Below are 15,512 nucleotides of genomic sequence, written 5' to 3'. Positions count from 1 at the left end.
AAAATTTGTATCTGAATATAAAATATGAGACAAATAAACAGTGTAAATAAAGGTGCAGATGAAGGTCTGTATGCCCTATTGGTTATTACTAAAAGTAATTTACTGAGTAATTTAGTAAGTAAGTAAACGGTATACACAAGGTGCTGGTGAGGGTCTGTACTTTAACTGGCATGATATATGTTATAGTCCATGCAGGTTTTAGTGTTCAAGAGTCTTAGACGGAAACGCTAGCAGGTGAATCCGCAAAAATATTTTTACGGATGTGCCTTTCGTTTATACGGAAACGGCGTTTTTACGGGGTGAAACCGCAAAAAAGTGAGACTACCTTCCAGGGTGGAATTCCTAGAAACGCAAAACCTTTGCGCTCTCGTCTAAACTATCAAACCGTATAAATCTGTTAAAACGATGACGAAAGGGTTGTCACGGCTCTGGTCGCTCGTACTGCTTACGTCACAGGTAGCAGGTAAGCGCCAGTAGCCGAGACGTAAACAAAGCAAGTATGTCTGACTATATCAACGGAGATCACTTGAAGGCTACATTGGCAGTACTTTTAAAGACACAAGAATCAGTCCAGTTTTAAGATACGCTATTGGAGCTGGAATTACCGCGGCTGCTGGCACCAGACTTGCCCTCCAATGGATCCTCGTTAAAGGATTTAAAGTGTACTCATTCCAATTACAGGGCCAGCAGGTGCCTCGACTGGCCCGCGCCGTTCTGTGTTCTGAACGTAGCGTTATAGCAGTACTTTTAACCCTTTCACTGCCACACGACAGAAGGTTAACCCTTTACTATCACACAACCGGCTGTCGTGTGGCAGTGAAAGGGTTAAATACACAAGAATCTGTCCCGCGGCGTGAGTGGACCCACTGTCTGTGAGTGACTCTGCTTTGGTCCAATCACATTCCCCATCCACAGTCTGCGAATCAGAGGCAGAGTAGGGCGGGTGTAACTGAGGGGTTACAATACCCTGACTGTATTAAAGATTGTGATATATTAAACCATTACTAGTTATGTACTTTAATTACTGGCCATACAGTACATGAATATAATTATGGTGAACACCCACACAAGAATACGGCATTGACACATAAAGTTCTATTTGGAGGGTATTTATTATTATTAAGCAACGTTAGGTTACAGATTGAGAATTAGGCTCGCGCTTGTATGGCGAAGAACACACGTAAAGTCAGTCAAGAGCATAAGTCAATGAGAATAGTATGAATACTAGGATGGGTCTAAGCTGACGCCACCTGTGGTATAGCAATTATATAGGCCACACCGGTACCAGCTGGAGACACTGGGGGGTTCCCTCCGGGGTGTAAGGCCGGTAGGGGTAGAGGAATGTTCGGGTACAAAGTCTGGGTCAACGAGGAATAACGAGGCTCCAGATACAGGAGCCGGTGCATGTACTCCCTTGATCAGCAGACAAAGCAGCAGTTGTAATCCAAGATGCTCGAATAGCATCGACGACAGCTAGCCAGCCTCTTCCTAGAGGCGGGCCCGAGTGATGATCCTCACGGGGGTAAATCCCAAACGACAGTGGGATCGACGGTTCTCTTCTCCAGCGGTCACGGTCCCAAAGCAATATAATCCAACCAGAAATGGTTCTGCAGTCGCCGGTGTAGGTTCTCCGGTGTACATATCCAACGGTTCTCGCCTAGGACTCCTCGGGTGTGGGCACGGACCTAGGCCGCACAGCCTGGATAAGTGCACTAGCTAAATACACGACGAACCGATGGTAATGCTGGTCACTGAAGAACTGTAGCCGCACGATACACTACAAATGATCGACTATTACTTCACATTAGATTAAGTCGAACTCAACGTTACTGCGTTAAACTCTGACACTTTAGCATTCTATTCGCACGCGGTTCTCAATGCTCTATTTAGCTGCAAGGTTGCTCACTTCACTGCACGTTGTATGCGTGGTGAAGGCATTAAGGGTTTGGTAAGACTACTGCTGTTTACACCTGCGCCGTATTTATACGTAAGGTGAATTATCTAGTGCCAACCTCAGTTCTGTCTCGTATTACTGCGCAGACTCTGGGCATGTAGCGACATGCCCGGAGTTGCCTTTGAACTTGCCGTTGGGGGCTTGGTCGTTGGCGCCTGGGGGTCGCTGTCCAATAGGAGAGCGAATATTACTCTGGTTTGTACACAGGTAAAGGGATATTCCGTGTATATATACAAATAATATACAAGGGATATCAAACGATATACAAATATTATACAAGGGATATCAAACAATAAATATATATATTCGGTTTAATCTGACCCTTTGTAACAGCGGGTCTTCACAGCACGTCATGTGGCATATGCGCCAATCGTGTGACAGCGGTGCTCCGTCGTTACAGCCTCGTCTGCACAGAGAATTCCACCCCAAAAACGCTAGTCTAAACGCAAAATTAAAAGTGAAACCGCAAGACGACTTTTGCGGTTTCTGTTCACAAAACGCTCGTCTAAACGTAGCCTTAGTGGTCAGACATTCCTAATAGTTCTCCAGTTCTGCAGTTCCTGGCTGCAGTCCATAGCACAGCGTCAATGTTTCAGCATCTCAGCAGAAAGCATCCAGTCTAAAGTTACCCATCAACGTTAGCATCTAATAGGCTGAATGTACCTGCTGTATTGGATTGGTGCATTTTAAGCTCCAATTGCTTCATTAACCACTTGATATTTTGCTTTCTGAGGTATTTTATGCATCACTGAGTGAGGGGAGTAGTTGTGTGTGAGAGAGGGATGCGTGCGTGTGTGTGTGTATGAGAGGGAGAGAGAGAGGTGCGTGTGTGTGACTAACTAAGCTCAGGCTTTCGCAAATTGACTGCAGCATTTTATTTTCTGTGGTTATTTTCTTAGCTAACTTAGAGACACCATAACTAGCTACCATATTGATTTACACTCTTAACCTCTTAAGCCCGACTGGTCCGGTACCAGTTCCAAAATGACATCACGTCATAAATCAATCTCTAGACTGTATGACATAATGTTGAGTTTTTTCTTCTTCAAATGTAGCCTAGAGTAAATACCATAATCCTGTCAAAACAGCAGTCATAGTGTATATTTTCAACAATACGTTTGTTTACCAATAGAGATAGAGATAGAGATTTTAGTTTATGTAATGTGTTTATAATTTAGCGAATATCCGCCATTTTTAATTAGCAAACAGCGACTCTTACAGGTTGGTCAGGGCGCCTGCACAGCGAGGAAGGGATTGGGTGAGGTAGTGTGCCCTCCCATGTGTTACACTCACCCAATGAAAGTCCTCGCTGCCAGGTGAAAAGAGGCTGCTGGCTGTCTCCTATGTATCGGAGGAAGCATGTGATAGACTTCAGGGCTCCCTAGACCAGCAAGTAGGGGGCAAATGTGCGCAACGACCAGGGAGGGGGGAATTGGCATAACGACTAAATTGGGATGGGAGGAAAATACAAGAAAAATAAAGGAGAAAAAGTCTATTAAAAAAAAAAGAATGGAACTGTACATACAGTAGATTTCATTCACGGTTCTTCCTGCACACCTGGAGATACTAAATCCAAATTGAACTCTGCCATTTGAAAGAGGAGATTTGACCCGATCCATAAGTGTGTGAGTTGGCTATAATAAGGTCATTTAAAGGCCTGGTATTCTATATTCTATAATAATATTTCAAATTGCATGTGTCCGGATGGCAGAATTCAGTACTGTATCTACAAAACCTTCTGTTTAATCATCTTCCCTTTATTCATTTGCTTTGATTTTTGGTACACATGATCTCAAGTAGGTGCTGAACGAGCTCAGTGGCAGTTTATCATGTCTGGTCAACAAAAGAAATCATTTATATTCTCCTTTGTTTCATCACAATCACAAAAATCCAAACTTCAAATAACTACGGTACACTTTCGACCGTTTTCGGCTTGCCATTGCCCCGACTGCTTTGTTGTTGAATCAAGTCAAATCCTAGGTAAGCGTATATTGTGCGTGTGAACGTTGACATGAAAAGAAAAAAGGTAAAAAATATAATATATATATATATTTTTTGTATCACGTGAATCGATACTCGGTAGTACCGACGTGTTTCGGTATGTACCTTTTAAAAATACCGAATTCGGTACCCATCCCTACATGTGGCCCTAATGAATGCACATTTGTTACTAACCTTGATCTCAACTAGTAATCATAATTAGGGATGCACCGAATGGGAAATTCTTGGCCGAAACCGATACCGAAAATAGGAAACAGTTGGCCGAAAGCCGAAAGGCCGAAAATGATTCATAGAATAGAATTTTTTTTTACCAATGTTGTTCAGCTACCTGATTATGGAAAAATATATGATTATGGCTAAACTTAACTTAAATAATCACTATTATGGGTCTTTTTGTATCACAAACAGTACTGTATTTGCAAATCTGGTATGTCATAAATGTATAGATGTAGCAGTACTGTCTATCTGTATGTCATGTATGTCATATATGTCCTGATGAATTGAAAATGGGGGACCCTGATGTAAACAAGACGAAAGTCTTTCTCTGGTCTGCATCCCCTTAACAATTGTGTGTATTGAGCTGTACTGTATTGTACCCATTCTGCAATCTGTTAATAAAGTTTTCAATCAATCAATCAGAGAGAGAGAGAAAGAGAGAGAGAGAGAGAGAGGCGGACATCTGTGCTCTACTGAGCACACCTTTCTAGTCCCCAGATGACTTTGGCACAGTAGACAGCGTCAATGTGAGAGAAACAATCCCTCCCCCTCTCGCTCTGAATAATATGCATATTAGATCACTCAAGTGATATATATAGTAAATAAGGATAAAGTATGTTAAAGACGCATTTATTGGACTTGTTGCGCGCAGAGTTTACATATTGTAGAAACAGCGCGACTCCCGAGGAGATGCATTGCTCCCGAGTCCCAAGAGGAGTATCACGCAGGACTGAAGAGCTCACAGCGCGCATGTAATGAATCCGCGTTTTGATGACATCATCACAACAACACGCGTTAGGTTGCTTCTGTTTCGGTGATATATTTTCGGTGAAAAAACTCTTTCGGCCAAGAGCCGAAAGGCAATTTTTGGCCATTTTCGACCGAAAACCTTCGGTGGCCGAATTTTCGGTGCACCCCTAATCATAATGACGCTTTTTTTAACACTTTGACTGCCGGGACACGTCTTTTCACGTCTTTGCTGGCCATGCTAAAGTTGCCGGGGGACGCTGTACAGCGTCCTTATATCAATATTTCAAAAATCTGCGATCGGATTCATATTCCCCCTCCGCTGGCCTGAGATCCACCAGCAGGACCCACTGAGCTCTCTGGCGGTTCAGGAGCGCCATCTGGTGGCCGATCGGCGCAATCGCCACACAGGATATTGAATAGAGGTTGTCATGACGACCGTAGTACTTCCGGGCGCTCGCTATGGTTCATGGGACTCTGGCTCGTCACGCTACACGGTGATCGATTGGCAATAACTCGATAAACAACATGATTTGGACGTATATACCATTATACAAGCTGGAGATGGACCGGGTAAAAATATATCCCATAATGATAAAATTTCTACTCGACGATGATCGCCCAACGGCGCGCGGAGACTGGGGTGAGTTTTAGCGTGTAACGTTACCGTCTTAGATACTAACTGCTATTATCAACATTTGACCCACATTAGATGATTGGTATAACGCTGCCCACGGAATTATAAACGCCCCCCTCGCCCATCCGGTCAACATCAGATGACGTGTAGTAACTTCTAGAAGTACGTCTAGTTGGAATTTTTTATATCGCGCTGATTGCCATCAAACTGTATTTCATCATCAATATAATGCATTTGGGGCTATATATCACGTTCTGGAGAAAGCTGCAGAAAGAGATGAAAACATACTTATACATTAGACCATACTTTACTATGAATATGTGAATGAAAAAGTTTAACGTTGCTACACAATGAACAATACATATAGGACTTTGAATGGGCCCTAATAATGGCAATGTAGCAATAGAATTTAAAAAGTTATAGCCCTGCAAAGAAGGGGACTTTCTCCATAGACAAATAGCGCTGGCAATCTATGGTATATCATTAATTTAACCCAAGGCAACCAAAGTGTTAAGGGACCTGTCTTATTCTCTTTTTTGCACATTTACGATTGCTCTTTAAAGGGGACATCCAGTGTTGGCCTGGCCCGCCCATAAGCACTTTGAGTGACAGTCATCCACACAGTCTGCGACTGGCAGACAGAGAGATAGAGAGACTGAGGGGGATACTAATTAATTTAGCTGCGGGGGGGCATAATCCCACGGGACAATGCATTGGTAACTTGTTTCAAATGACAATATATACCTCTGTGATTATTATTGTACGGATCTGAATACAGGCGTGCACGTGGGAGCATGCGCAAAGATATTGCAGTGATAGTGCTCCCGACTCGAGAGAGAGCGAAGAGAGAGAGAGAGGGAGAGACGGATAGATAGAGAGGGAGAGAGAGAGGCTCATACGGAGCGATCTCTCCTCTGTCTCTCCCCGAGTCCCCCTGCATCGCGACTCGAAGCGTGCACACGGGCTCTCGGAGCGATCTCTCCTCTCTCTCTCTCTCTCCCTCTATCTCTATGCAGATCAGTACCCTATTCACGTCAGGAATACAGTCAAATCGGAACAGCTTAGTTGAGTGAGGGAGGATCTCGTGAACTCGAGACTAGACTGATGAGTCAATATGGTAATTAGAGACACAGACCCATTGATACTAACTCCTACTATTACTATAAAAACATGCTAAACACAGAAAAAACCATTTATAATGCATGTCCCCTTTAACACATTGAGTGCCAGCAGGGGGTGCGCTATTTATCGCTTGAATGCCACCACTCTAGTCAATGAGAGGGCGAGCACATTTGCTAACGCATAAACTATATCTTAAATTATGGCTATGTGTCTAATACGCCCGTCGCTTATTAATGACTTGCTTGCAGTCAACATGTACAAAACGGATTGTTTTTTCATCAGTACATTTCCGTTTTATACCGTTTTGAATATGAGTATAGTTTTGAAGATTTCTAGTGATTCCAGAAAAAATCGCGGAAATAGCCATTTACTGGAATACACACAACACGTTGTCATTTTTCGGCCTATTTATGAATCGTTTTCAAATAAATGCTAGATTATCGATAGTATATGTGTACTTATGCACGCTAGAGAAGCGGGCTGAAAAATCAATTATCCATGACCTGGTCAGCGCTAACGTCATACACGCACACACAGCCACACAATGTGAAATATGTGAAAAAAAACATCTGATTACCCCAAAACTGGTAAAATAGATTTCTTACCTCAGATCGGATGTTCTGCAAAAAGATTATTCCAATTCCTGACCGCCATTCCAAATATCGATCGTGTTTATTGATCCAATTTTAGACCTCGAAACAGATTATCCACGCTGCTTTCGGTTGCCTCAATGAATGCAATAGTCTCAGGTTACATGCCTGAGAAGTAAAATGTGGAATCCGGAGTTTTTTTTTTCTCATGCATTTTCATTGAGTCCATTCCAATGGGTACAATACCATCCGTGAGACGATAGGGGTCCCTATTTGCCCTTTTCGAGCTCAGAGACAGTCCCAATGATAACGTGATGCTGGATTGATGAAAAATGTATGGATATCGCTAATAAAAGAAATAACGATTAAATAACGAGATTTCTCGTTGTTGGCACTCAATGTGTTAATGAAGCAAAAGTATTTCTTATCCGATTAGTCGATGGAATAATTAGTAGAATACTTGATTATTAAAATAATTTTATAATCCCTAGTTGACTTCTGGGTAGAAAACATTTGTGTCTAATGGCCTGGTAACACTGTAACACTGTATTGTGTAGATAGGAAGCGCTCACTAGTGGTACGATGCATTATGGCTACTTTTAGATGGAGATGGTATAATGCATTATGGGTACTTTTAGATGGAGATGGTATAATGCATTACGGGTGCTTTTAGATGGACCACTGCAACACTTCCGGTATTTTCAGCTCATGGGAGAGCATGGGGGGGAGAAAATGAATGAATGTTGATGAGTCTTGACGTACAGGTAAGTGGTTGTAGCTACGGCTGTCGGGGTGCTGGAGAAATGATCCTATATACTTTTTTATACGCCTGAGTCTCCTGAACACGGAGAGGCCAATCCCAACTCTGCATGCGCAGATTGCCCAGTGAGTCTCTGCGATTGGTCTCTCCGTGTTCACGAGACTCGGGCGTATAAAAAAGTATATTGGATCATTTCTTCAGCACCCCCACAGCTGTAGCTACAACCACTTACATCAAGGCTCATCAACATTCATTAATTTTCTCCCCCCGCATTCTCCCATGAGCTGAAAATACTGGAAGTGTTGTGGTGGTCTATAGAGATGGTATAATGCATTATGAGTGCTTTTAGATGAAGAATGGCATAATGCATTATTATGAGTGCTTTTAGATGGAGATGGTATAATGCATTTTGGGTGCTTTTCAATGGAGAAAGTATAATGCATTATCAGTGCTTTTTGATGGAGATGGTATAATGCATTATGGGTACTTTTCGATGGAGATGGTATAATGCATTATGGGTACTTTTCGATGGAGATGGTATAATGCATTATGGGTACTTTTCGATGGAGATTATATAATGCATTATGGGTGCTTTTCGATGGAGATGGTATAATGCATTATGGGTACTTTTCGATGGAGATGGTATAATGCATTGGTGCTTTTCGATGGAGATGGTATAAGCATTATGGGTGCTTTTTTGTTTGTCCATTTATCATGTTTTTTTGTATTTTATTTTTTTATTATTTTTTAAACAAACATGACAACACAAGATTAGATATACAAGCATTAATTAACAGTGCACATCCAATGAAATCACCATTTAGTTAAATGTCTTATACAAGATATACCCCTAATATCTGCTATCTAATACCCTACACACATATGCTCCAGCTCGTACCCCCCCCTTCCGGACCCCCCATTGGATAATCCATCCATTTTCCCTCGCTCCTAACCAGACACTGCCATTATATGCTAGCTTTTATTCTCTCCACCACTTCTAACCACAATGTCATTTTGGATCCATTGAGACCCAAAATTCTTGCTGTAGATATTTCTAGATAAATCACATCGAGATATGTAAGAATCCAGACCTTCCGGCACATTTTTTCCAGTTGAAACCATCGTGATGCTATCAGCTTTTTAGCCACTGTGATACCAGATAAAACCAATCTCTTTAGCTGTATAGTTACTGCACACTCAAAAACATCATTCAGCAGTAATACAGAGGGGTGTACTGTACAGGTATATTCAGAGTTAAGAGATTTGATAATTGCTGGGTCACTTCTTTCCAGAATATCTTAACTGGTGTACATGTGCATAAATGTCCCCTCGTCCCCATTTGTACATAAGGAGCATTTGGAGTCTTGTTTAAGACCCATTCTGTTCAGTCTTATAGGAGTCAAGTATGTCCTGTGAATATAGTTAAGATTGATTTGTTGATGGTCCGGGTTCCTTGATGCAAGTCGAACATTTGCCCAGGCTTCTTGCCAATCAAAATCTTTTTCCAGGTCTGGTATATCCCTCCTCCAGACTGAGTCTAGGTGGAGGGTTTCATACGAGGACGTTAGTAATTGATGATAAAAATCTGATACAAAACCTCATCATTTATCATGTTATAGTGCAGAACTATTCAACGTTACCTGTAAAATACTCTAGTGATTCAGGTTTTACCTGGAATGAAATTGTATTGAAACAGAATATGAGCTAAATTGTAATGGCACCATTAGTTTATTAAATATTCTATGAGGTCAGTGTTATGTGTTTATTAAATATTCTATGAGGTCAGTAATATTAGTTAATTAAATATTCTATGAGGTCAGTAATATTAGTTCATTAAATATTCTATGAGGTCAGTGATATTAGTTCATTAAATATTCTTTAAGGTCAGTGATTGGGTGTCAGTGGTATTAATGACATGACTGGTTTCCCTTCCAGCCAATAGGCAGCAGTTCTCAGATGAGTGGCATGGCAGCGCTGGCTGCAGCTGCTGCAGCCACCCAGAAGATCCCGCCCTCCATGGCCACCGTGCTCAACATGCCTGCTGGAGCTACCATAGTAAAATCATCCAACACCATGCCTGTTATGGTCAGTAGCCTGTTATGGTCAGTAGCCTGTTATGGTCAGTAGCATCACCTGTTATGGTCAGTACCCTGTTGTGGTCAGTAGTATCACCTGAGTGCAGGAAGGGGCTGTTGGGACCAGTTGAACCTTGGTGATGACATCTCTCCATGCCTCCCTTCCCAAACCACCAGATGTCTGCTGTAACCCGAGGTATTGACAGGGTAGTGCAGGGTAGTGTCAATGTTGTGCAAGGTTTTGTCTGGGTAGTGTCTGGGTGAAGGGAAGCGGACAGTGCCGGTTAGCCTAGGCATTGTCCAACTAACACCTCTCCCGAAGGCTAACCGGCACTGTCCGCTTCCATTCATTGTGCTAAGCTAGGCTAACGTGCAGCCAGATAGCTTTCTACTGAACGCACAGAGAGGAAACTGGTATCTATCTCATTGTCTCTCTCTGGAGAAGACGATAAGCTAATTTCCCAAAATGTTGGCGTGTTCCTTTAAGGAATTGTCAGTAATATCTGGGCTACAATTGAGTATTTCTCAAGTCAAGTCCAATTTATTTGTATAGCCCAAAATCAGAACAAGTTGCCTCGTTGGGCTTCACAGATCAACTAACATCACAATAGATTCACAATAAAAACCACCATAAAGTCCAAAATTGTATAACACCGCCAGACTTTCCCCAATGAAGATAAGGAACAACTCCCTGTAACCAATAGGAGGGAAAAAAGGAAGAAACCTCAGATCGGAAATTCAAAGGGGACCTGATATACTGTATGGGTGTTGCTAGATGATAGGTGGGTGGATAATAGAACAAGCTAATAATTGGTGTATATGCATACATACATGCAAGCACACCCACAACAGGTGGATTACACATACACACACACACGTGTGTATATATATATATACACACACACATATAAGCATATACATATATACACATATACATGCATACATAGTAGCAATAGTATCTAAAGTATTTAAGAAAGATTACAATTAAAATAACAATAGAAATAAGAACAATAAAGCACAGGAATACAAGCACTGATATGATAAAATATGATGATGGCCCAAGGTCACTATCCCCAGGGGGCAGGAGAACCACTCGGGTCCAGTGGAAGTAGAGCGGGCACGGTTAGATGCTGTAGGCCAAACTGAGGACAGCGTAGAGCAGATCCAGTTTGAGGTAGAACAGCCGCTGCAATCGACACTGTAGGCCACATCGAGGACGGCGCAGGGTAGATCACACCACCTTGACAGGCCCAGAAGATGTAGAGCGGAGGGGTCTTGAGGGTGTGTAGTTAAGAGACCATTGACCGGAGGTTGGTGGGAGACGCTCCCTTCGCTGTGCAATATGCCAGGTCGAGGGCCTTGAAGCGGATTTGTGCGGCGATGGGGAGCCAGTGCAGGTCCCTAAGAAGTGGGGTAACATGGGCTGACTTTGGTAGGTTGGAGATCAGGCGGACGTCTGCGTTCTGAGATGAGTTGAAGTGGCTTGGTGGTGGTCGTCGGTAGACCAGCAAGCAGTGCATTGCCGTAGTCGAGGCGAGACATGACTCGAGAAGGGGCGGATCCTTCTGACGTTGCTAAGGAGGAATCTGCAGGTTCTGGTTGTTGCTGCGATGTGAGCAAAGAAGTTCAGCTGGTCGTCAAGGACTACACCAAGGTTATTGGCGGTCGGGGATGCGGCTACGGCTACATTCTCCACTGTGATGGAAAGGTCCGTCAGGATTTGGCCGGCAGGTGAAGCAATTCTGTTTCGCTTAGGTTCAGTTGAGGTGGTTGGTCATCATCCAATCGGAGATGTCGGACAGACAGGCCAAGATCCGCTCAGAGACTTGGAAATCTGGGAGGGAGGAAAGGAGAGAAAAAGTATTGTCGGCATAGCAATGATACGAGAAGGCATGAGATGTGATAATGTTACCCAGAGATTTGGTGTAGAGGGAGAAGAGGAGGGGGGACACCCGCCTGAAGGGGACGGGAGGCCGACAGGGTCCTTCTCCATGATACTTGGTAGGAGCGGTTGTTAAGGTAGGATGACAGCCATGCCAGCGCAGAGCCAACCACTCCCATTCCTGCGAGGGATGAGCGGAGGATCTGATGGTTGACTGTGTTGAAGGCTGCCAACAGGCTTTTGTGTTTTCCAGCTTATCCCTCTCAGCTGGAACCTGTAAGAGGCATCTGTTTGCAAAATAATTCTGACATAAGTTAAAAAATATATATATATATTTTGGTGATTACAAACCTCTGTAACTCTATTACAGTAGCACTAAGTGATTCTTCCTGTTGTGGAAGAAAATTCAGAATGAGGCCAGACTCATGCATGTGCTATAAATGGTTCAAGAATAGCTTTCAATTTACTTTGGGTATGCAATCGACAGCCGTTTTATACAAGATTTGCAGGACTGTTAAGAGGTTAAATGTGAGGGAAGAATCGGAAGGTTTTTTATGGTGGAGCTCTGAGAAACATGACTTATCAAATTTGAGCGAGATGTCCTCAAATAGACCTGTGATTTGGGGGGCCAACGACTAGTATCTTGGTTTTTATCTGTTTTAAGTAGCAGAATATTTTGCAACATCCAGTTTTTAATGGCAAACGTGCATGTCTCAAGATTTAGCAGTTGGGAGGAATCATTCGGCTTAATAGGTAGGTATAATTGGGTGTCGTCTGCCTAACAATGAAAGTTAATACCAAATTTGCGTATAATAGTGCTGAGGGGTAGCATATAAATGGAAAATAGCAATGGGCCCAGGACAGAACCTTGTGGGGACACCGCATTGCACATTATAGACCACACAGTGTGTTCTGTCGATTTTAAAATAAGATTTAACTTATTTGGACCGCAAATGGCATCACGTGATGAATCAACCTGTCTAGACCAGGGGTGTCAAACTCATTTTCACAGAGGGCCACATCAGCATTATGGTCGCCCTCAAAGGGCCAAAGACCGTATAAATGTTAATGTAATGTAAAATAAATGTAGCTACACATTTACATATTGTTAAACATGGTGTTTCTGTATTTATTACTTATTCAAGTTATACATATTGCATATTCATTTGCATAAATGTAAAAATATATGTTAGCTTATGTTATTTTAACAAATAATTTTAGTTTATCAGAACCCCATATTACTCCACCAATCAATGATCAAACCATTCAAGTAAATAACAAAGAAGAATATCATCAAATACAAGCTATGACATTAAGTTTGTTCAAAACCTTTTTGTCACAGTCAAGAGGGGCAGAACTAACAACTGTGAGCTGCAAAGAACACATGGGACAGATGTAGCAGATGTTACAAAAACAAATGGCTGCACACAACCTTGCAGAGGCCATACATCCAACTAATGGAAGATAGTTTAATTAACTTTAATTAACAGATTGCAGAATGGGTACAGTACAGCTCAATACACACAATTGTTAAGGGGATGCAGACCAGAGAAAGACTTTCGACTTGTTTACATCAGGGTCCCCCATTTTCAATTCGTAATGAAATTGCTATTATGTGTCTGCATGAACACACAACTGTAACTGTACTCAAAAATAACAAAATAAGGGTTGTCTCAGTTCACAACTATATTGGTCAAGTTTTGGGTGGGACTTGTTTGCGTCCCTACAGCTTCTTATTCAATTGAGCGAGATGCTCGGTTATGTCACACAGCCAGTTTGCATCTGACAGTTCAGACAATATTTCTTCAACCCTTTGTTACCTATTCCGCCTGGATCTTTTTTGTATTTTGGGCTGTAAAATTGTCAGAATGTCTGAGGAGTAAGTGCTTTTGGCTTTTTTCCTTTGTTACCTCAGATGTTCAACATACATGTATGTGTAAGAATGTGTAATAACTAAGGCTGTCAAAGTTAAAGCTTTATTAACGCATTAACCCACAATTATTTTAACACTGCTATTTTTTAACCCAATATTAATGTAAAAAAAAAATAAAAAATTTACCTGAGCTCTTGGGGGGCCACATCAAATGACGTGGCGGGCCGGATTTGGCCCGCGGGCCGTGAGTTTGACACCTATGGTCTAGACCGTCTGACAAAAGTATCGTTTTATTTTTCAAACGTATTCAAGTATAAACATCATAACCATGTCACAACAGCAGTTATGTATATTATCATCAATACGTTAGTTTACCAATAGGTTAAAGTGTTATTAGATAGATTTTTGTTTTGGTGTTGTTTAGTTCGCGAAAGTCGACCATTTTGGAAAATCTGAACGTCGGGAATTGTAGTTTTTCTGTGGCCATTTTGAAGAGGACACAGACAGCTTTCGATGAGTGTTGGAATTTTTCCGAACGACACTTCCCAAAGGCCTCTATGGGGGTTCAAGCTAATTACTTCTGTATGAATTATTTTAATATCTCTTATTACTCGGGATAATAAACCACAAAACTTAACGTTATTGGTATATATTGAAGCGCAGTTAGTTTCTCTTCCCTATTTTTAGCATGTAGCAACAATTGGATTTGAAATTAGTTTCAAAATCGTGGCGCAGTGGGCATGGCGCTCACCACTAACGCAGGAGATGCTGGGTTCGAGCCCAGCTCTCGGTGTTGCTTCCAGCTTGGCTGGTCGTTCATACTAATACAATTGGCAGTATTAGGGGTTGGGAAAGCCGGTGGGTGGGGATCGGATGTTGTGGACAGCGACTCCTACAGGTCGGTTAATTAAGATCTATAGATCTAGGTTATAGACCAGGATACGTGTTTGGCCGACAACCGTTGAACGCCAACCACGTATATATACGTTATTTGATCGTTATTTCTTTTATTCGATATTTCTATAAAAGACTATTAGCAGGTTTTTGACAATATAAAAGCAATGCATAAATTGCAGACATATAATTTTAATAAAATAGACAGAATAAGACCAATGCAAAATGTGTAGACAGAATAAAAGCAGTGCAGTAAAATAGCCCTCATTTACATACAATTAGCATAAAATACAGTATAAAATAGTGCAGTGCAATAAAATAGCCCTAATTTACATACAATTAGCATAAAATAGACAGTATAAAATAATGCAATGCTATAAAATAGCTCTCATTTACAGTACAATAATCATAGTGTGGATTTAATGAGTAAGTGCCAGAGTGGTCAGTAGCATCACCTGTTCATGGTCAGTAGCCTGTTATGGTCAGTAGCATTACCTGTTATGGTCAGTAGCCTCACCTGTTATGGTCACTAGCCTCCTCCGTTATAGGCCGTAAGGGGAAGACTGTATCTAGTGATGCACCGATGTGAAAATTGTGGCCGATACCGATAACCGATATTAATATTGCTGTTCTGGTCGATACCGATATTTACCGATGTCGATATCTCTGTATAGAAAACACTTTTTTATGATAATCAAATAAAGAGATATTTTCCAAAACGCATAATCTTTTTACTTTTGTAACTTATTTTCAGAAATGAC

At 41.8% G+C, this 15,512-nt stretch overlaps 1 protein-coding gene across 2 annotated transcripts in view; it reads left to right on the top strand.

Annotated features, from left to right (window-relative positions):
* The window catches only part of hcfc1b (host cell factor C1b), a 129,346-nt gene that overhangs the window by 57,734 nt on the left and 56,100 nt on the right, over nucleotides 1–15,512 (top strand). For both annotated transcript variants that reach the window (XM_084333989.1, XM_084333990.1), the window contains one exon: nucleotides 9,963–10,112. In XM_084333989.1, coding sequence (XP_084190115.1) covers nucleotides 9,963–10,112 — 150 coding nt within the window. The remainder of the gene's footprint in view (nucleotides 1–9,962; nucleotides 10,113–15,512) is intronic.

This window comes from Notolepis coatsorum, assembly GCF_963971535.1.
Source record: "Notolepis coatsorum genome assembly, chromosome: 17".
Lineage (NCBI taxonomy): Eukaryota > Metazoa > Chordata > Actinopteri > Aulopiformes > Paralepididae > Notolepis > Notolepis coatsorum.
Note: the sequence above shows the minus strand (reverse complement) of the source record. Positions and strands in the feature narration are given on the sequence as shown.